This window comes from Oryzias latipes, chromosome 12, assembly GCF_053564925.1.
Source record: "Oryzias latipes strain Hd-rR chromosome 12, Olatipes_Hd-rR_3.1".
NCBI lineage: Eukaryota > Metazoa > Chordata > Actinopteri > Beloniformes > Adrianichthyidae > Oryzias > Oryzias latipes.
Genome location: NC_136248.1, coordinates 21,197,768 through 21,221,111, shown reverse-complemented (window position 1 = coordinate 21,221,111; position 23,344 = coordinate 21,197,768). Strand labels below are relative to the sequence as shown.

The 23,344-nt window shown below is 38.5% G+C and overlaps 1 protein-coding gene across 2 annotated transcripts in view; it reads right to left on the bottom strand.

The window, feature by feature from the left end:
* pappaa (pregnancy-associated plasma protein A, pappalysin 1a) overlaps positions 1–18,873 on the bottom strand; it is a 104,453-nt gene extending 85,580 nt beyond the window's left edge. For both annotated transcript variants that reach the window (XM_023960629.2, XM_023960630.2), the window contains exons 1-2: positions 17,672–18,873; positions 9,745–10,849 (exon numbers count right to left, since the gene is read on the bottom strand). In XM_023960629.2, coding sequence (XP_023816397.1) covers positions 9,745–10,849; positions 17,672–18,062 — 1,496 coding nt within the window. In that variant the 5' untranslated portion in view covers positions 18,063–18,873. The remainder of the gene's footprint in view (positions 1–9,744; positions 10,850–17,671) is intronic.
* Between the last annotated feature and the right edge of the window lie 4,471 nt (positions 18,874–23,344).

Here is a 23,344-nt window from a genome sequence, read left to right as displayed (position 1 = left end):
TCCATAAATGTATTCTTTGTCTGGCTGTCGTTTAGTTGGTGTCATTATTTGACATAAAGACAGCAGGTAATGAAGTAGTCATCCAATCAGCAATGTCCCATAGTACTTACCTATATCAAGTTTATTAGTAAAGATCTAGTTTTATAATTGGGTTCCCCTTTTTACTTATTGTTCTTGAATTTTATTTTATTTTCTGGAAATTACTTTGCTTTTCAAAATGTTTCCTATATTTATTTATTTGGTATTGTGTTTTGGAATTTAGTTTTGATTTTGAAAATGTAATGTTGTTTTTTATTTTGCTTTTTTAATTGTGCCCTTTAAAGTGTTTTCGTGTTGAGTGACTTGTTGGTGTGATTTGAACTTCAGAGCCACCATACGTAAACCCCTGCTTTGAACAACGTTTTGGTTTTTTTAAAGGTTGTTTTTCCTCCTACTTCTATCTGATAAAAGTTGTTCTTCTCAGTGACCCCAATCACGGAACCAGAAATGTGAGACGGCACGTGTTTTTGACACACCATCTAAAAACACAAAAATTCTATGTTATTACAAAAACTCTTAGAAAATTAGCTTGTATTAGAAGACCAATATTTTCTGAGAATATATTCCTTAAATGTTTAGATTTTTCAATGTGTAGATTTTGTTTTGAGCTGTCCTTAAAGGAATTAGGCTATTTGGTTTTCTCAGTTTCAGATTGGCCTCCATATGTTTTGTAAGGGCCCAATCACTTGTGCATCCTGCTGAGTTCTGCATTCTGCTTTGTTTTCTCATTAGATTTTAGTTGCTGATTGCCTGACAGCCGTGCCTTGTTGTTCATTTTTTTCGTTTGTTTTGCTTTTTCTGCCTCCTCTATAAGGTTCTTTAAGCACACTTCTCACCTGATTACTGTAACAACAGCTTCAAGCTTAATGGCTGAAAGTTTGTGAAGACACAAGAGAGATCTTCCACTCAAACACAGCAAGCTTAAGCTAAGTTGAATGTACAATTTTAAATTTATAAAAACAAAATGTTTTAAAAATATTATTTACCAGCATGACAGAGTCAAAAAATGATTTTAAAAAATCCATAACAATACACATAGGGCAAAACTGTTCTGGCTTTCCAAATTTGGCTTTTACATTTTGAGGCAACAAGTACCCAATGCTCAAAAACTATAATGAACTTTCTCGTGTTTGTTGTACTAGAGAAAAAAATGACTCTTCATTGACTTAAACCATCACAGTTTGAGTACAACTTTAATAAAAACCATAAAAAATCAAGACATGTGCCACTGATGACTTCATAAGGGCAACCGGTCTAAACAAAATGCCCTTTTAAGCACAAAAATGGTTGCCGCCAATAAATATTTGGACGGAGTGGGGAAAAATAATAATAAAAATAGCTGAAGCGAAAGGGTTTTAGGAAGACGGCAGAAGCATGTCAACAAAAAAACATCATAATCCAAAACTGCATAATCCAAAAGATGACCTCACTTAGCTGTTTCTGTCTAAGCACAGAAAAATGGCAAAGCTAGTCACTCTGAAATTTAAATTTGACCTTTAGATTCAGCCAGATCTAAGATAGTAATAGAGCCTGCCAAGACCTCACCAAAAATATGTTGTTTTAAATAGAAAAAATGTTGATGGAATACTATTTTAATAGACTAATTTTGTTCCTTTGTGGATTCCGCAAATCTGATACAATCTGTGATTAAAAATTTAGTCAAAAGGAATTTCAATTAAATTAATTGTTTACCGAACTGATTATGGATGGGTTACCTCAAGGTATGATCTAGATCAGGCATGTCCAAAGTCAGGCATGTGGAATTCTACCAGCCCGCAGGGCCCTGTCATAAAATCAATATGTGGCCCCCAGATCTTTTGAAAAAGTGTATGTGCAACTTCTTGATCGTGATTGGTTCTAGATAAAGACATTCTTTATTTATTTTTGTTTGTTTGTTTAATGGCAGCTCAAACTTCTATAAATAACCTACTCTGGCTTTAAATTTTATTTGGGGAATGGTTTCTTAGGAAACCACCTTTTTAAAATTTTCCCTTAAAGCCCAAAATCCAATTTATTGTAGCCGTTTCTAGTAGGGGTGTAGGAAGAAATCAATTTATATCATGATATTTCATTTGGCGACATTTGTATCAATTTAAAAATGTTTTCATGATGATATTAATTTAATTATTTATGGGCGTCCTTGAGCGTCTGACTCCTGTTTCCCACCGCTAGTTGGCAGGACCACCCACTGAGCCTCTCTGAGCAGCTCTACATAGCACAAAACAACAACAAGATCTCAGCGAGAACAAGCTTGTTTTGTTGTGAGACAAATTCTTTATTTTTTGAAGCAACGTTCAAGCACCTGAACTGTTTAAAAGTATTGGAAAAGCTACATTAAGCATTGTTGAAAATAAGCAGAACTTCATTTCCTCAATCATACTTTTAGAACCTTATTGGTTACGGCACATTCGTTGAATTTAATTTGTTCTTATACTGAAAAATATTTGTTGTAAAAATCAACAAAGCCAATGTTGACTGTTCCCTTTAAGAACAAATATATTTTAAGTTACCAAAATAAAAGCACTATATATTTGCTTGGGTTAAAGCAACTTCATATGAGAAACAGTTGCAGTGCTTAACATTGTGATCATTAAATAAATTGAATTTTACTATTGTGCGAAATGGGAGGAATGTGCATTCGAGCAACCCCTTCCAAAGAAATGTTTTTGTAAACGCACACTTATGCGTGTTTCGGGATCCATGTTCAAAACTCACACTTTTACTGATTGCTTTGCAGGTTTTTTTTATTCGGGTTCTACGTACAAAACGCGCAGACAGAACGCACATTCAAAGTTAAACCTGTTTGACTTTGACCAATCAGGAATTCGGATTTGGTAGTGGCATATGGGTAGTGTCCTTTTCCTAACACGGAAGTACCAACCGGTTGAAAATCGATCATGAAGGAGAAATTAATAGTTGTGGTTTATGCCCAGCTGGAATTATATGACACCGAATCTTTCATTTATCAGTATAAAGAAAGAAAAAGCCTGAAGCAAGATTCACGAGATTTGCACCGCTTTGACATTTCACACCAAGCCTCTTCCAACGGTGAATACATGCGCTAGTATTGGACAGCGAAAGACATGTGTGAACTCTATATGCTAAAGGTGCGTTCAAGAACCCACGTTCAGTACATTCTTAAGCGTGCCACACTTTTCTGTTGTGTAGACTTTAATATTTGACACAGGCTAGCCTAATTTTCAGGTTGAATAAAATCTCTCTTCTAATATTATAATTTGTTTCAAGTAAGGTTTTGGGATTAGGAACTGCAGCAGAAGAGATTCCAATCAAGGTAGTAAGATATCTTTCCAGCAGTTAAACTGTCCTTTTATGAAAATGTTATCCCAGTGAGCCTAGCGAGTGAAACAGAAGCAACAATATGAGACTTCTCAGATAAATCTATAATCTGCTACACACACTGAGACGTAACTTTGCTCTATTTCTTTTGCTTTTAAAAGACATTGGGGAATAACACTCAGTGAATCTAGAAAGAGGAGTTTAATAGATACAAAACATCCCATCAGCCCCACTTTAAAAAAAAACGAGAGCTTCATCAGATGTTTTGACCTATTTTGTCTGACCCACTTGCCTGCCTTAAATTTTATGCTCATGTTTTGCCTGTTGTCCCAGGATTAAATGCACTAAAGCTAAACTCCAGTTTTCTCTGAATAAAACTGTACAGGAACTGGTTCCATTTGATTTTTGTTTTTCCTTGTTCAAACATTTGCCATTTGTTCTGTATTTTCTGCATCAATATTTTGCATTTACTAAAGCAATGTTTAATTAAATGAAATCAACAACTGTTGGACACCGCTTTCTTTAATACGCCAGTTATTTTTTCATGGCAATATTTTCCACACATCATCTCCTAAATATTCTTTTGTAATCGATGATGTCTGTACAATGCTTTTTTCTATATAAATTTATAATCTATATTTTTTTAAAGAGTTAAGGCCTTGCATATGCTTTTAACATCTGTTCACGTCATAGATGACTGGCAATGGGGTACCAATCTCCTGATATAATATTGTAATTTGTGATGCTAAGTACAACAGAATCAAAACCGCAATGATTTTTAACTATGTAATGAATTTGTAAAACTCAAGTCTATGTTAGACCCTTTTAGGGTTATTGCAAAAAAAAAAAATGTACATATATGCCTTATTATCTTAAGGCATAATTTGCATGCTAGACCACCTAAAATTATTTTTTTATCTTCTAAAGTATTTACAATACATTCATTAAAATCAGATGAAAAACTGCAAAGTAACATATAACAATTGAAAGGAAACCTATTAAAGGAATTATAAACCCATCATTACTTGTTTACGGGTGTATTCAGACTGAAAAGGTCAGTTAATTTGGTCTGGATCAAGTCCTGAACCTTGATCTATATTCAGACTGCCGTCAACCATTTTAAATCAATGCTTGTAAACAAAAGCATGTGACTAATCATCTCTTCAGTCATTGGCCAGGATTTACAAGGGCGGGGCAAATCCTGTTCCTGAGGAGACCACGGCTTTGAAGGTACACTGATAAGTGTTTATAACTTGTAGATTGTTGGGAAAACCATGTGAGAAGCAATGTGTGAGTTGTGTTTTAATGAACCTGCATTCATCTGACCACATCTCACTAAGTTGCTGTGTCTCATCGTCATGGTTGCTTCCTGTCTACCCTGTTTACATCCCATGACTGAGAAAAGCCTTAGAGCAAACCGGAGCTTAGTCCGATTGGAAATGTATCACGACCACCTCGAAAGATGGGTTTGAGATGTTCTAGTTCAACTGAAAACTTGTTTTGTATTATTGGGGTAAGTGAACTCTGGTTCATTTTAAAAGAAACCAATGTGTTCAGTCACAATGACAGCCAGTACATTTTCAATTATTACACTTACTAAATTGTCTCTCTTTTATCCTAATTGATATTGTAGAATTTTTCTGTGGATTTGTGGATTTCCTGTCATCTCTGAACAGATTCTAGACCTCATTTAAAAAGTACCATAGGTATGGTAGGATATGGTTCAAAAAACATTTTATAGATTATGTTCTAATAACATTTTTAAAAATCCACAAACAAACTAGGTTTCACACAAATTTTGTAATTTCAAGTATCACTAAGCAGAACATAACTTTTTCTCCAAGCTTTGTTGAAGAATTTTGTATTCGCCTTAGATCCCAACTTAAGTGTTTCACTATACTCGACCTTTCTTCAAAATAAATGTCTTAAATAAAGTATACATTTATTAAAGCCTCATTCTCCACAAGGTCAACAGACGACACCCCCCTTTGGGCCTGCTCTAAAGAAAGAGAAAGAGATTGAGAGATAAACACAAAGAAAGTAAGGAGGATGATACAAAGTACCTTGTGTTAATAATTTTAGGAATTTGATTATTTCCTGGAAAAATATTTATCCAATTATTTGACATCTGCGAGGGAGCAGAAAGGGCTTGCTGAGTTAGATAGCAAGCTGCGTGAGTGTATAAGAGCAGCACCTTCACATTATGGTCAAAAAGTTTCCTGTCTGCTTTGAACGTCACTTGAGATGTCAGATATTCAAACAGCCACTGTTTCTATGAGTCCATTAGCATAAAGCTGTTTTACTATTTACCACTAATGCATTTAACTGTGCCAACTCTTAAGAGGTTGCTATTAAGACACAGTTGCCATGTTATATTCATAATAAAATAAGACATCATTGTTCAAATAAGGACATTACAACCCCACATCCGCATGTAGATTCAGCATTTCAGAATCAACTGTGTGACAGTTTTATTTTGTGAACTGCAACATGCTGAGCGGTTCCAGCTTTCCCATTGATCCTGCACTTGATTCACCTCCATTACTGCATCAGGAGGTGGCAGGTATGGAGGAGGTAGTGAGACGTCTTAAGCAGTTTCTCCAGTGGCGGTCAATTGCAAATTAAATGGTGGATTATTATTTCATTCCCTGACATTCAAGTATAATTCATATGCGCCAATAAAGCTGTCCCGTCCGTACGTGTCCAGAGAAGCACAGTGTGGCGGCCCAAGCGCGCTGGCATGGCAGGAACCTCCTCACAGCCAGGAACACTTTGGAAACTGGAATGGGCCCTCGGCTCCCCTTTCATCAAGTCGCTCAACACCACAGCCCCTAAACCCATCATTCATCTCTGGCTTTATTACTATACTTGCACTCTCCTCTTTAACCTTCCAGATTAGAGCACTGGGTTCCCTTCTCCTTCCAAGGACAACACATACACACAACCTGCCATCAAGTTGGGGAAAAAAAACACAATTTAGAGGTAAATGGATGGCCCAAATGCATTCTCTCCCATTCTTGTCTGAGGGAGATGCTCCTAATGGAATACTGCACTTAACTTTCCCAGATTTTAGGGAAATGCTCAGGCGTTTTCATCAGGACCGTGGCAGCTTCTAAACCCACATTACTTTCCTGTTGCATTAACAGCTAGAATCCCTTGTGTGTCATATTTCTCAAGGACCACCCAACATATCAGGCAGCATGTTATCCTGTCATTGCTGGATACTACTCCCCCAAAACTGGCAAAGCACCTCACCTTCCATATTGCCTTCCCCTCAGAATTTTATCAGTCCACAGGAGAACACAGGTGAAACTTTGACAAAATGTGTTTTTATAATGCTTTAAAGAGGAACTGCAAAAGTCCTGGTATTTATGTCCGAGCGTTCCATAATGTTTTAGGGGATGGGGGCTTAAGTTTAAGATGGCCAACTGTAAAACACCCTAATTATGGACTGAGGGGAATAGCTCATAGATCTGTGCTAGAATAAAGACAAGAGAGGGAAGGACTAAAAAGAAAAAAAGAAGATAAAGTCTATCCTTAAAAAGAGGCATTGAAATAAAATCAGGACAGAGACAGAAGCTGTAAACAGATTACCTTAATGAAACATCAAGAATGCACTATTAATAACTACAGTAATTGACAGTTTTATGTGTTTTATTTAGAGCTGCAATATTATCTTGATGATCGCAATTGTTAGTTCAATTTTTTCGCACTAATCTGATTTTTAATCCATAACTATTAATTTATCATGTAAAGAATGCCATAAAATTGATGGACGCCGAAGGTGTGATCATGTCAAACGGTTGCTTCTGCCCATCAATTTCTGATAATGCACACCTAAAAGAGCATAATCTCTTTATACCATACATCCGTTACCAAATAAATAAAAATTAAAGCCATTATTAGTACTTTAAACCTAAAAAGCTACAAGATTAAATTGTTTTTCACACAAAGTGGACTATTTGATGGGCAGTACGACTCGTTGTCATGGTAACCTCTGGTAACCCATGGTTTACCTCTTAATGCTTGTTTTTGTCCAGTCACAACTTAGAAACAAAGTCTAAGTTCTCAAATCCCTCTCGTGTCACCTCCTTGTGTCTCATTTTGCTGCATCCCAGTGTACACAATTATCTAAATCACCAACTAAGTTAAAGGAAACTATAAAATCACTCGTCAAGATTTAAAACACAAAAAATCCGCCTTGGTGGTGTAAAAGTAGAGGTTGGAAGTCTGTTATAATTAAAAATTTCTTTAAGCCATTTGTTGTTGATATTTTACTGTGCCACAATGCCACAAATCTAAATAAAACTACCTCAAAATGAGGCTTTCAACAGCAGTGATTACGTTAAATTAAAAATAGATTAATTAATCATAGTTCATGTTAATCAATTACTGAAAATCTAAATTGCGTGACAGCACTGGGTTTGGTTTTTGTCTCAAGCTAAAGAACACCAATCAAAAATAAATCTACAAAGTTTTCTTCCCACTTGTCAGCCAAAGTGCTGACAAATAAAATGCAGAAATTTTAAAAGGACAACAAATCTGCAAGAAATTTCAACAAACAAGTCATGAAGAAAAAACAGTGGCAGCTATTCAAAATCCTTATCAGAGGTGTTTTCAAAAGAGATCGTTCTCCGCAGAGCTCCCCTATTTCCTGTTTTTGGCCATTTTACTCAAGAGTAGTAACAGATGAAAATGTTACAAAAATAAATCCAAGACCTCACAACCATTGTTCCCCTGCTAATGCAGATCATTGTTCATCCAGAATTCCATAATTAAGAAGGAATGTTAAACTGTTTGTGGCTTGCAGCTTTCGGCAAATCTCTCCAGAAATACGATAATCAAAGTTAAATAAGCAACCATTGAAGGAGATTGTATCTATTGTTTTGGACAGAAACCTCCACCTCGTTTTTTTTTTTTCTTTTAAAAATATTACTCTTGCGAGTTTCCTTGCTATCATTCCCTCATTCAAAGCCCTGCAAGGAGATTTTGAGCATTTGGAAGAGGAAGCAATTTATAAGTGGCTGTATCTCAAATGAAGTGACTAGCTTCCACATGATGAATGAGCCTCTGATGATTGCTAAGTTGAAAAGGATTTGTGGGAAATTGAGATATGGAAGCGATGTTGAGCCCACCTGCTTTTCTTTCTGATGTCATTAATCAGACGTCATTATTTAGCTATTTAGTGGTCATTTTAAACAGGGGGACGGTGCCAAACAGACAGTGCTTCCAACTTAAATGTGATTGAAAACAGCTTTGACTCCTTGATTCATGATATCAGACAGACCCAAACAATCCCACCCACCAGGAATACTCATTTTCCCGTCCCTTTACTTGTCCTCACATGACAGTGGGTAGGGATACCAACAAACATTGGTAACTTTGTCTCTTTTTCGGGTGTACCGTTGAAGACCCCTGTGCTTCCCACAAGAATGTCTCAATTTATTGTGTTGAATTTAAGTGTACCGAGGAACAAACAATCCTCCTTCTGCGGATCTGGCTTAAATGTTATTGCAGCAAATTCTGTGGATCCGCTCTCCTTGCCAGCTTTTACTCATCATCCAGAAACCACAGCAGAGTTACCACAAAAACAAAATGTTCATGTATTTGTGACAGTTTGTATTGTCCTGAATTTACCATAAGACATCAAACGGCAAAATGTAGAAACGTCTACAACACGGGCGTATTTACGCCAAAGTCGACTGAACTACTTTCTGTGTTTCCCCAGAAAATTCCTTTCAAATACCCACATGTGAGTGTCTAAAATAATTCCATCAGCAAAAGAAAAAAAAAAAAACTATAATAGCCTTACTATTTTGACCTGTAATTGCCTCTGCACCTTATTTAACGTGTCACTCCCTTCAAGCCAGTTCCCTTCTCCAATCAACCCAACTTAATTGAGACCATTGGGCATTGGACATGAGGATAGAAGAAAAACTAGGGTGGAGGGTTAGTTGAGAGAGTGGGGGAGTAGTTCAACACTGGAATGGACTCTGCAATATGTCTCACACGTCTATTACTTACATTTGCCACCACTTGGATTTGTTTTTCACTGTTACTGGTCTGAACTTTACTTGAGGCTGGCCAAGGCCAGCTCTTACTAGCTGCCCCTAGAGGATTTCGCTGGCCACACAGACTGAGAGTTGAGTTACACTCAGCAAATGATCAGGAAACAGTAGGCTAAACATTTAAGTAAAAGAGGAAAAACTTTCTTCGGGGACACACGTGTGGAAACACTTGCTGTTTGATTTAGGAGAGGTGACTGATTGTAAATGTTTGACGTTAGCGCACTGAAACAACAGAAGTTATCAGATAAGGCACAGATGCTGTTGGTTGGTTTTCCAGGAGATCCATGTGTTTTCAAAAACTCTGACAAAGAAAACTTTAGTATGAGAAGACTGATCTTACCTGTGTGGAGAGGAGCGGTTGAAGCACGTCTTGGTCACATCTGTCACATTGGGGTTGCAGCAATCACCAAGGTCGTAAAAGAAGTTCTCCCAGTTACATTCTGGGTCACATATGCCATTGCCCTGCTTGCTTTCAGGGCAGCGGCTCCAGTGCCCGGACATGCAGTCACCGGAATCAAAGCCTGTCAGAGGATGGTTGCATTCTGGATCGCAGTGGTCATCACCAACCTTGCTGATGTCACAGTTGGCGAGTATCAAGCGGTTGCGCAGGGAGGAATTGCTCACATTATAAATGCTGAGCTCCCAGGTAATATTGTAGAGGCTAAACGCTTCATTAAGATGCTGGTGTTGCAGAATTATCTGGTGATCTGAAACAGTTGGCCTTTTTCTTGCATCGTCCCAGATATTAATGACACGATATCTCACTTTCTTCGGCCGGCGGAACGTCCAGAGATGGTTGTAGTGTTTAATGACTTCAAGGTTGTCACACACAGTTTGGCCACAACTTGGAGGCTCCAAAGTTGTGTCCAGAATTCCCTCAGCAGTTCCAACTCTGTCACCAACCAAAAAGCCTTGCCGTCCACCCATATCTTTCTCAGGCTGAGGGAAACTACCATCTTTTACAGTTAGCCACTTGCGGCCAGGGTGCTCAAACGTTTCACGGATGACAAGCTGAGGTAGATCTTCGGGGCTATCGCGGCCCTGCATGTCCCTGATAATATCTCTCTGACCTCGCACCTGCCTCCACAGATCCACCCTCTCCACTGCACCCCTGTAATTATGATTCAGTGCATTCCCACCGATCATCAGAACTTTGCACTTTTTAGTCAAATGACTGAAGACATCTCCTGACTGCTCCCGACTGACAGCAACTTGGGCTCCGTTGACGAAGAGCTTCATGTAGACACCATCGTACGTGATTGCCAAATGTGCCCACTGGTTGGGTGTGTAACGAACATTCGAGTGGATGGTGGTTGCTTTGTGGGCGCGGTCAGTTTTAAGGGAGAAGAAGAAGCGAGGGTCGCGGTTTCCTTGTTCACTAACGGCCTGGATGCCAAGCAGCCAGCCTCGGTCACAGGAAGCATAGAAGCATTTGTCGTACAGACCTGAAAAGAGAGAGAACAAAGGTTCATTTACAGCTGAGTGTCTTTTTTTACCTTTTCTTTAATTTATCCAACAAAGGGTGCAACTGTTTTATGCATTCGACACATCCTTGGGAACCCATGGAGCTCCCAAGCAGCTAAAGGTGAAGCAGATGGGGGTTAGGTGCCTTGATCAAAGCACATCAGCTGGTAAAATCAGCAGATAAATCCTGTTCAACATCATCACTGTCCATGGGAGTTGCACTGGCCACAAACTCCAACAGTTTTTACGCCACAGTTGGCCCGCATAAGTCGACAACAAATTTGTTTATTTGTCATTTTAAAGCCCAAAAAGGAAGCTACGCACTTGTAGATCATAAACTCTGCATATTATTGTTGTGAACATTGAGGTTGTTTGAAAAAATGTGCTTTACGAGTGTGGTGCAAAGAAGAGGCTTGTTTTCTGCTAAAACACAATTTACGACAAGGCACTAAAATGCCCTTTTTCTTGTTTCCTCTGGACTGTATGTCAACTTTAATAGTCATTTGTTCTCACTTCTAAGAAAGATCTCTTAATTATTCCAGGTTGTTTGTTTAACACTCCTTGAGGTAGGTGTGTGCAGCCACACAAATTCTTATGTGGGTATGTGTGCCCACGTCTGCGCTCATATATTTGGGAAATCCTGTCAGAGTGTACAAAGACTTCAAAGCACCTTAAAAGGCCTTACAAGGTCAATCCATGTGACAATTGTGTGCTTTGAGGTGATAAAGCTGGAGTCCACTCTTAAACCACTTCATGACCTTTGGGTTATTATACCTACCCACAAAGAGACATTTAATCTATGACCTGCACATCAACCCCCTTTGGCGAGAAGCATCCTTTACCATTTCTTTATGGGATCAGTGTTTCTGATGCCATTATAACCCGTCATATTTTTGGTTGCTTCTTTCATAATAGTACATAAGCTTATTATCACAGTGATTGATTATTTGCCCAAGCACCTTTATTCCTGATTGCTTACTCTACCCTTCCCGCACTCCATGACCAGCTAAAGGTAATTTTGCAAACGTTTGACTAACTTTGAGCTGTTTCTAATTAGCTCCACACTGCAGTATGCATTCATTACCTTGGTATTTGAGTGGACGAATGTTCAAAGAGTGAGGGGTTGGGTTCAGCGTCAAGGTCAGTCTTCTGGTGGATGACGTTTTTCAAGATTTCCACTACACTGGAAGGAAAAAGCCCTCCATCTGTCAGCTAGTGCACTCAAAGCTAAAAGGTGTGCTAAAATGCTTGTGGAGCTCCCAGTGTAAACAGCTGTCATAATTCTGCCATGCTCAATTAATCTAACACACTACACTTTTCCAGACCCAATGCTGCAACTGCTGGGGCGCGCGAAAAAACACCTACACGTACGTGCACAAGCTCATACAGCCAAGAATATATACAAACTAATATACACACCTGTATGCACAAATAAATCCATGCACATATTTGTATCCACGTTAGAGCGCGCCAAGGGATTTATCCAAGTGCAGGACGTCAAAGTAACCTTTCTTGTTGTTTGTCACTCTCCATGAAAACACACGGCAAAGTAGGGAAAAAATAAAAAGTATGCTCAAAGAAAAATGTCTCTAAGACATGATAAGAACCAGAGAGGAAGGGAACAATATAGACTGCGTTTACTTTTTAACTGCTCTGTCTCTGAGAAGTCAGGTAGGGCCCTTCTAACAGTGACCAAAAAGAATGGAAAATTCCATTGATACCTTGAAAGTTAATTCCTACAAATAACACCAGTAGTAATAATTGCAGATGTGTCATCACATCAACTCAATAAGCTGTCAAGTGCCATAATTAATCTGACTAAGTTCTGGTAATAATGAGTCATGCATGTAAATGAGCTGCCAATAGCTGCACTTGAGCATATTTTAGAAGGCCAGGCGACACTCAGACAGATGACTTTTCCTCACTGTTACTAATGCTGTGACTGTCATCATCAAGAGCCCAACTAGAGCACTAAATCTAAAGACATTTGTGAGGATTTGGGGTTTTCATCAACGGTTCTCCAAACACTCATTAGGGCTTAAAGCAGTGAGTGCACAACGGCGAGAAAGTGTCTGACTAAAAACGTGTTGAGTGTTCAAGTTGAGGTAATTATTCCTGATGAAATGTGTCCTTAAACCTCTCCTCAAACTTAAGCCACGTTATTATTTGTGATCTTAGGACAATTTATCTTTCTGTTTGTAACAAAGTTATAAAACAATTCCTGATAATGCTTTTGGGAAAACGAAGCTGCAGCTGTTTTTGAATGTGTGCGGGTGTGAGCTTCGACCTCACACGGGGTAAAAACATCGCTTTACTTATGATCGCAACAATTATCTGTCAACGTCTGCATATAATTTCCTCCAGAAGGTCATGGAAAAGTGCCTCTGCTGCTTTTGAGATTCATTTTTGTTTTCCTTTTATGCTAGACAACCCAGCATGACCCGGATACGGGGGCTAATGGGGCAAAACAGAGTTTGAATAACATTTGGACTTGTTCATTGATGTACTCACTGATTGCGTGATGGGTGTTTGTGTCTGGGTACTGTCATGTAGTGCTTATGTGCTCTAATTTTGAGCTTGTGTTAGTTTATAACAAACAAACAAAATCAGGCTTAACATAAAATAAAGCTTTTTTCTTTTTTCTTTATTCTTTTTTAAAACTCAGTACATAGACTTTAAAGATTAGAGTTTAATTGGTGGTGCATGAAAAAAACATGAACGCGTAATTGCACAAACATAGTTTAAAAACTTTTCAAGAAAATCTAAAACTACAACAAAGCCTGGTCGTTTTTTTAAAGTGTTTTGACACAAATATATTGTCTGGTTTTTTTAAGACTAAAATCCTAACAACAGACTGGACACGTTTCTGAAAGAGTATCACTACAGGTAGAAATATATTTTCTAGGACCACGTTGAAGTGGCTGGAACCGGTCAGAAAACACCATATAAGGAATTCAACTTGTCCAGTTTTAAATATTATTATGACATTTTAGTCAAATTCTTTTTAAATTTGTATCGTTTTCTAGGACATATTTTCTGTGGAGCCGCAGGAGTTCACTAAAATTTCGCCTTTGAGCTGTGGGTTGGACTGTTGGCATGGAGCAACCCCACCCTCTTTTCCATCACCACAACTTACTCTGTTTTCACGCTTTCCTGCTAGCTTACAGTCTCTCACAGCCCCAACCTAACGTTACCGGTGAAACAAAAATGGTGAGCAATATTGGAGCTATCCAGCTGTACATCTTTAAGCCAGATTTCAGCTCAGACGAGGAAGACAAAGATGTTCATGGATCTATTTCCATGCAAGTGGATGCATCAGAATGGAGTGGAGCAGGGAGCTACGTCGCACCATTTTTACGTCTGCTCCTGATTCACATTAATTTAAATGAAGAAATACAGAAATGGATTTTTAAACCTACTTTTATTAATACATGTCCTCCATCATCAGCAAAGTGCCGCAAGAACACGTAAAAACACAAAAACGTTATTGACTGGGTTTTTGAAGTTTACAACAAACACAAAAATTGAGTTTTTTGTCACGTGTCAAGTGTTCTTAACAGATCTTGCTAAATATTTGGGCCCAATTTCTCTGACAAAGTCGACAGAATAATTTCTTTGTTTTGTTTATTAGAAATCACCAAGGGCTTAAAAGCTGTATCTTTGTTTGGCTTTTATATTGACATTAAGCATCTAAATGGTAGAGTGTTGGCCTTGAATCTGGGAGATTGTCGGTTCCAATCCACGGTTGGGTTGTACCAACAGTAAGCTGCATAAGGGTTGGATCAAACCACCAAAGCACAGCTGTGAATGCTGCTCAACGATCTGTCTGGGGATGGGTCAAATGAGGAGAACAACTTTCTCACTCCAAGGTGTGTGACAACTAATGGGACTTTAAAAGCTTGTGACTGGTTGGAGACACTCAATTGCGAGAAAAACCAAGTTTCACTAGTGTGACCGTCACATGAGTATGTGTGACAGTCACCGTAAATGTCAGATTTTTGTGTTTCTCTCCTCTCTACAGCCACGTAGCAACTAAGTTGTAAATGATGACAAATCCCAGCAAAGCTCTTTTGTTTCTTGTGTGGAAATTAATTGATGGTTATCTGAAACTTTTTCTGACAGTGAGACCTACGTTGTTTTTCTGAACATGTTCAATGCACTGAACAAAAGTCAAATGCCATTGTTATTATTTTTTTTCTTTTTTCAGTAGTTATTCCTGTTTAATACACAGTATCTACATGATTTGAAGTTATCATGTTGAAATGTTCTCTCATACGTATAACAAATTTTGTCCTATCCACTGACATTCGCAAATCATTCAATTAAAAGATTTGTTTAGAAAAAAACACGTTTAAATTGTTGCCTATTAAGGCAAAATACTGATAAAATCTCACTTATTGCTAATTTTTTTAACATGCATTATGACCTTTTTTAGAAGAAAATCCAAAGATTTTGCACTTGTCACACTTGTGAAGCAAGAATACATGTTTTACTGAATTTTTTTTCATAGATAATTCTTACTAAAGCTTAAAATAAAGGTTTGTTATGCAAAAGAAGGCGGAAAAACTACCCTGTCATATACGAGGTTCATTTTCCTGCTACTTACCGAAAATTAGTCCTGATAGTTCTACTTCGCATTTCTCTCATAAAAAGAGGAGCAGAAATCTGACTTTTCATTATTTTTTTGTCTCTGGGTTTTCCTCTTTTTCATACATATTGTAGTAAACATTTCATTTTACTTCAATTTGTGTAAAAGTGAATCAAAAATGTGTAAAAGTGGGTTTCAAAAGCTTTCTTAGATCTTAAATTTGATAATCCGACTTTGTGATACTGTAAACCAAACCTTACAAAATCTTCTGTTTGTTATAACAGAATGTGGTAAGTTTGACTTCAACCACAAAAAAAGATTTTTTTTAAATTATTTTCTTGTGCAACAAAAACCTCTAAAAGTCACTAAAACTGGTAAATCCTGCATTTCTAAAAGAAAAAGAAAAAACCGAGCCGAGTGTTTAACCACCTGTGTAGCAAACAGCAGCGTGAGACAGAGAGGGAAATGAAATCCTGGGAGAGGAGAAAGCAGCAGAGCAAAGAAAAGAAGAAAGAGATAAACAATGGTCAAAAACAACACAGGGAGGAAAAAAAAAACAACACTGACTGCATTGGGATAAAAACAAGGGGATAGAGCTTTTTTTTTTGTTTTTAGATTTTTGTGATCTGAATGAGATTTAAAAGATTAGGATCTGTTGAATCAGTCAGATGTGTCACTCCAATATGTTAATATTGACTACATAATGCATACATGGTAATCTCTAATAAAGATCAAGTTGGAAGGAGATAACAACAATAACAACTTAAGTAAAAAACTCATTTCCTCTCATCAGATCTTTGAATGATTACATTATGTTAATTTTGCGTTAAAATAAACTCTTTGATTCGGCTATTTCTGCTGCTGTTCCATTAAATTAAGCTCCGATCTTCAAAAATTCCTGTTATCGTGCATAAAATCCCGCATCGAAATATTGAAGAGTCACTTAGGTCACAGCAAACCCTCTGAACTACCTTCCTTTCAGTTTGACACTCTTACAGCGGATTAGTTTTACAGTCTAGACTCCTGCCAATTGGCTACACTGCCTAAAAGTGCACTGTCTGCATGCACAGAGCGCACACACAGGCACGTGATTATTTATGTGAACTAAGAGGAGGGGTTGTATTGATGGAATTTGCAGATTGAATATCAGTGCAAGTATATTTCTTATATGGTTAAGTACATTCACAGACTGGCACACGGGAGGCTGAGGAGGACTGGGTTCATTTCAGTTCACCTAAGCTGTCTGCTACTGTTGCAGGGACATTTGTGTTTGCAGCCCCCCCTATAGGCAAGAAAAAAGAAACAAAAATCAAATTCCATTGTGCATGAGAGAAAAAAAAACTCATTGCTCCAAACAAACTGTGCACTTTCAACACTTTTCTGGAGCATCTTTACGCACGGCTGCAAATCCGCCTGCACAGATGACAAAGCGTCCCACCAACATAAAAGGTCTAATAAGTGTCTGTCCAAACTCTGCCAAGTCTGGAAAAAGATGGATGCATCATCTTCCTCCGATTTCGCGCCGTCGTGTCAGGAGAGGATGTGAGCAGCGACATGAAAGCGCACAGACACATTAACGCAAGAGGGGGGAACCCTGGCTCTGTCAGCCCTGTCTCGTAACTCCGGTAGCCAATCCAGAGGTGTCGGTTTTAGTGAGGGAGGGTGGGCACTTGCATGGGCTCGCGGCTCGAGCTGCGAGCCATGAGCGCCTCCGCACACAAGCACGCACTTACTCACGCAGGCGCGCATAGCACCCCCGCTGCTTTGTGCCTGACGTGACGTGCTCGCGCACAAAGTTTTGACCATTACATCATAGCTTTAAAATAGCCAAGACGAGCCAAAGAAATGACATTTTACGCGCAGTTTTTACGCATGGTGACATCAGTTGCCGGTTAGAAGATGCGGCGCAGATACCTGCCGCCCTGTTTACGCGCGCAGCTTTGGTGATGTTCACTTAAAAGAAAAATGCATTCAAAAGTGGCAAAACATCTTAAACGAAAACCACATCAACGTGGTCAGCTCTCACTAAGGTGGCTAACTTCAATGTGCTCCCAATCTAGACCTGAAATCTCCGCTGTTTTCAGAGCATTACATCATTGTCTGGTCTGGGAGATAAACTCCATTTAAACTCTTTGTTTGAACAACTGCGCGGATCATGGTTGATGTATTAATAAAACGACTGTGGGTGATGTACAGATGGTAAAGAGAGTCCTACCTGCAATCACCGTGGGTGATCGTTGACCTCCCTCTGGTTTGATCCACATCTCCAGAGTGAAATTTCCTCTGGGAATCTCCACACCGGGCTTTAGCCGTAACTGATCTCCCCTGCCGGTAAAATAGACAGCTTTCCCGCGGTCTGAAGAGTTTTCCTCCGCGTGTGACGAGCGCCGGTGCTGGCGGGGCACCCGCCGCTCTAAGCCGGCCAAGGAGCGTTTGCCCCGGGGCAGACGAGTGGCACAAGCCCCTGGGATGATGGCTCTCGCCTCCCTGATGCGCACCAACTCCCTCTTGGATCTTCCCTTTCTCCGGACTGTCCCGCACTCTGATCCAAAACACAAGATGAAAATCACAAGGCAAGACACCCAGGGTGATGGCCAAAGTTTCATTTTTCGGCAAATGATGAGGGGGGAAAAAATTAAAAAAAAAAATAAGAGGGGAAGAAAAATAAAAGAAGAAACGAATAAGTTAAAAAATGTCCACAGTGTTCCTCTCTTTTTGGATCCTCTTGAGTTCTTTTTTTACAGCGTTAGAATGTCAAAACTGTCTAAATAAACCCATAAGCTACGCTGTTTTCCCCTCTTTATAATGCTAAGCCACGACCCCCTCGCTTAAGCAAAACTACTCTGGAGACATTCATGGGACACGGGAATATTTCATTCATGTGTGTGTTCCACGGTGCCTTTTCAATGGGTCCCATTTAGCCAAAGGGATGACTAATAAGTAATCAATCAAGAGGGGGGTCCGGCCGATGCCCCCCTCATCCTCTTTGGACGGGAACGAGTAACCCGCAGAAAATCCACAGTTGTCCACCAAAGCTCTCGTTACACCTCGTTCTCCTTTTTTTTTTATCCTACCCGTGGAAAAGCATTAGGAATGGCACACAGATTGTGGAATCCCAAAGAAAAGTGACAGCAAACCGGCCACTCATATTTATTACAGAAAAGCAAAATGTGTTCCAAATAAAATCCAAAACAAACAACAAAACTTCCCTCAGTCTGTGTGCAAAAAAGTTGAAATGGACTGGGATGTCTGGAAAGGCGCAAGAGAGACAGAGGGACAGGGAGCTCCAGAAGTCGCGGTCCTCATTGATTGCCTGGAACAGAGAGCCTTTACGCACTTGGAGGAGTCGGAGCTTGTCGTCACTCTGGAGGCAGCTAAAAGTCCTTTACAGAACAAGTCATGTTTTCAGATGTACTGAGGCTCTGTGTGTGTGTGTGTGTGTTTTCCTTTTCAGCTCTTTTTTTTCACAGTGGGAAGTCACACAGGTAGGCAACTCTCACTGACGGTAATTCTCTCGGAGGCACACACTGATAGGATGGTGTTTACGGGAGTTTAGAGGGCGTAGATGTATCCCTCTAGTGGTTACACTTTAAACAATCCAACACTTGCACGAGTCCCACATTACAAAATCAGAAGCATGCAGTCTGAAGGAATCCACGGACAGATACTCCAATATAACAAGCCAAAAATGTAGAGAGAAAAGGCGCACAAGAGTAAAAAAGCAGATTTATTTCCATCATAAGAAGTACAATAAATAAATATACATTAAAATTTGAATAAAACTTATATGTGGTAAAAAAAACAAAACAAGTAAAAGCAAAAACAATTACCGAATAAAAATAATCAAAGAAAAAGTTAAAATGAAAACATTTATTATTTAATAGTCAAAAATAGATTTAAATGCTTAGAAAAGAAAATTTTATCGAATAAATTTGTACTTCAATAATCTTCAGAACACTATAGGATCTTTCTTCATACTAACTATTAGACCCTAAAACCCCTTTATAGACTCTGGACAATAGCAAATATTATTAATAATTTTTATAATTTTTCTATTATATTCTATTCTATTCTATATGAATAGAAAAAAAATACGAACAATAATATTTGGAAAAGGACAAAAAAAGTAAACAAAAAAATTATATAGTGATAATCAGAAAGTTATATACATATAAAGTGGTTTATAACCATAGAATTGATGGACAGGTCTGCAGTTGATGTTTGGAGCAAAGTTGAAGCATCAGTTAGTTTTTATTAACCCTTTGTTGCATGGATTTTCTGGAAATCCCTTGCTTTTAAGTAGATGCTAAATTAAGGTAATTTTGGAGAGGAAGTGATTTGATGCATATTCACATCAAAAGGCGTCAAAATAAAAACTGATAACTTGATAATAGATTGCATCAAAACTGTGCATGAAGATAAAAAAAATGATATTAGATGTACATGCAACAACTTTTATCAGTTTAACTGGTATCCTCAATCTATAATGTCTAAAAGAAATCAGAGAAAAATGGTTTCAACTTAGCCTGCCAGTGTGCCTCCATCTAAATCTGGTTTTCCTCACCGCCTCCCCACAACTTCCCCTTACTTTGGTCATTCTCCAAGTGTTTTTTTTTTTTTTTTTTTTTCAAAGCTTCATTGAAAAAAAATATCAAATCAAACTGACTTAGTCGGACACACAAATGTTTACAGACTGTCGCTTTTGATGGATGTGACTTTGGAAACCACACACTCAGACTGAAGAGCCTTTGAGCTGGGTGTCGGGCTTTAGAAGTCCTCGCAGAAAAGAAGAAAAAGCTTCGCTCGGGTGTTGCCGTTACTCCAAGAAACCTTCGACATTCACAAGGAGAAAAAGTCAGTCTTTGCCTTCAGAGCTGCTCAGTCAACAAGAATTCCCCCCCTCACCCGCCCGCCCCCCCACTCTCTGTTCTACTTCTGATGTTTGTTGTAAACGTGTGTTTGCTCCGGCGAAACTTGCCACCTACCATAAAGAGAAGAGGGGAACAAACATTAAATATTTACCTCCTTCTTCATGAGGTGTTGTGACTTTTGGCCCGCATATTTCCCTTTGTTTCTGGAGCAGCAGGGGTCTGGGCGCATTGAAAAGTGGAATTGTGGGAGAATACCCTCCTTTTTTAGAAGAATTTCTTTTTCTAAAGTGGTTTAAACCTAACATGGGTTGACATTTACGTTAATTTGGCCAAAGAAGTGCTGAGGATTGAAAAGATGAGGTAATGCCTAGGAGCATCCTCTGGTTGGTCACGTACAGGCAGCAAGGAGTTGAATGGTTGAGGGGGGGTTGAATGACCTTTATGTGTGAAACATGTTCACATAAAGGTCATTCTATGTTATGCAAGGAGATTGAGTTGAATCGTTTTGGTGGGTTCCTTCACCCCCTCGTCCCACCCCTCAGGCAACACACCAAAAGAAGTTCATCCTGTCCTCCTTCCTCGTTGCTTTTTCTCTTCTTTTTCTTTTTACAGTAACATCTTTTTCCCTTAAAAACAGGAGGATTCTCTGTTGTTAATGGATTCGATGATCCGGGGGGGGGGGGGGGGGGGGGGGGGCAACATCCCATCTTAACCCATTGACCTGTGATAGTCCGCGTCAACATTCCCAGCGGAATTCTGTAAATCCGGCTGCAGATTTGAGTTTCTCTGTGGAGGAGAAGCCGTCTTCTGTCAAGACTGAATGAAACCATACATGTTGACAACATTCCTTTTGATATTGTTTTTAAAGGTTAAAATCACAACACACATAGGCAACCTGGGAATTAACATATACCTGGTGTGTGATCAAATAAGGTAAGATAAAAGTTAGTTAAATGCCTAAAGTCATGAAAAAAAGAATAAGAGATGAGTATTTCGAGTCAAAACTATATCAAAGAGAAAACTGAAATGTGAAACAAAAGCTAACCCAGAATGGATTAGTCTCTGTTTACTATATTAATGACACGATGCATGTTTAGTGTGGTATAAAGAGCTGTATCTGTAAGTGACACTGTTGGGATTATCTGCAATGAATATCTAGACTCGTGCCAATACTTCTGCCTTTCCCCACCCCACTTGTCACTCACTTTTGACCCTGGGAGATTACGCTTGTGCGATCTAAATGCAGCAGCTTGCTGAGCAATGTGAGGCTCGGTGGGTCTGCATATCGGAACGCAATCTTACGTCTTTTGGACTTTTTAGTTGTTAAGGAAACTATCTTTGATCACCTGTGCTTGGAGAAAAACCTAAATTTTCATGTTAAAGCCTCATTGTTTTTTTTTTTTTTTTTTTTATCCACGTGATTGAAGCAAAGTGCAAGTTAGATAGTAGAAAAAAAGTCCTATAATCCATTAATGCACCCATCTTAATCTGTGCCTGTTGCTGCTCCGGAAGGCAAACCTTAATGCTTTGACTCCTTTCATGTGAGTAATCTGAAAAAGTAAAAAGTATAGATTAGCTTCAAGAAGAATCTAAGGAGTCCCCAGAAGCTTCCACGAGCATTGTTTACTTAAATCCCAATTTTACAAACGACTCAGCCTAGTTCTAACTATAACACAGTTTCAGAATACCCATTAAAGCACTTAAGAGTATAATCCTATCCCGCCAACAAAGCACACTAGCTCAAATATTCTAGGATTCCATGAAAAGTGGCACACATGCACTTTCCAGTGAAAAGAAACCGCTTCCCCAGTTAGATGACGACTTAGATGGAGGTGTTGTTTGCTTCTTTCAAGCATGAATGTCACAAAGATTAGAGAAAATGTATATGGTCACGTAAATCTGGTTTAATCTCCTCTAATGCTCGTGACAGATGTCATTTATGTGCATTGCATGAAGGGGATCCAGTGCAGCTGGCCAGAGCCCGGGACAACATGCACTGCTATTTTGCTCAGGTTGGATCACATAAAAACTCTTTAGAATCTGCGTATGAAAGTAGATTATGATTTGGCCAGTCAGATTAGTGGACTACAATACTATTCTAATTAAAAATAGATTTTTAAATACTTTAGGTTATATAAGGGGTCATTTCAAATGAATACAGAGAACTACTTGAGGAATACCTTTCTTCCGTCTATCAGAGATTCATAAATCACTTGTAGCTAAATGCAGTTTTTATGTTTGTGTGGTACAATATCAAGTTCCAGTCATATTGTTCAACGGCATCTGCAAGATCAATACATCTTCTGTTACTTTATTAAAAGCAGCACAATGTGAAATAAGGATCCACTTCTGCTGAAAAAAAAAAAGTTTAAACCAATATTTTATTCCTTGAACGAAAATAATGAGGACTAATAATTTTATCTTAAAAAAATGTAAAAAAAAAAAAGTTTAAAAAATACATGGCAAAATATGTAATGAATTTTTTGATGACTGATTTAAAAAAAAAAGTAAGATTTTTTTTGCATTTCTAGAAATGTACATTTTTTAAAGTGTTTCTTGCATTTATATATAAACATGCATTTCTAACATCTCTTGTCAACAGTTTATGCCAGCATTTTAATTTTTTATGTAAAGACTCTTGTCTTTAGTAATACTTGTTGAAAAAGCAATCCAAAGCATGTACTCTGAACCAAACATACAGTATGTGTTTCATTTACATTTTTTTATACCTCTAATATTAAACGAAGGACCCACAGAGAACATAGGCAGGTTTTGTCAAGTTATTCTTTCAGAATAACAAAGGCAGCTTACTTGGAAAAAAAAATTATCGTATTTTTCACGGTACATGTCATGTACTTATGTCATGTATAAGACTGACCGAACAATAAGGTGCATTAAGCCAGACACGAGAGTCAGAGATGATCTCCTCAGTCAGTCAGACTTTATTAACAGCATTCAGAGTGATTCTAGAATTTGTTTGTAACATGCTACACATTAGCCACGTTACAATCGTTAGC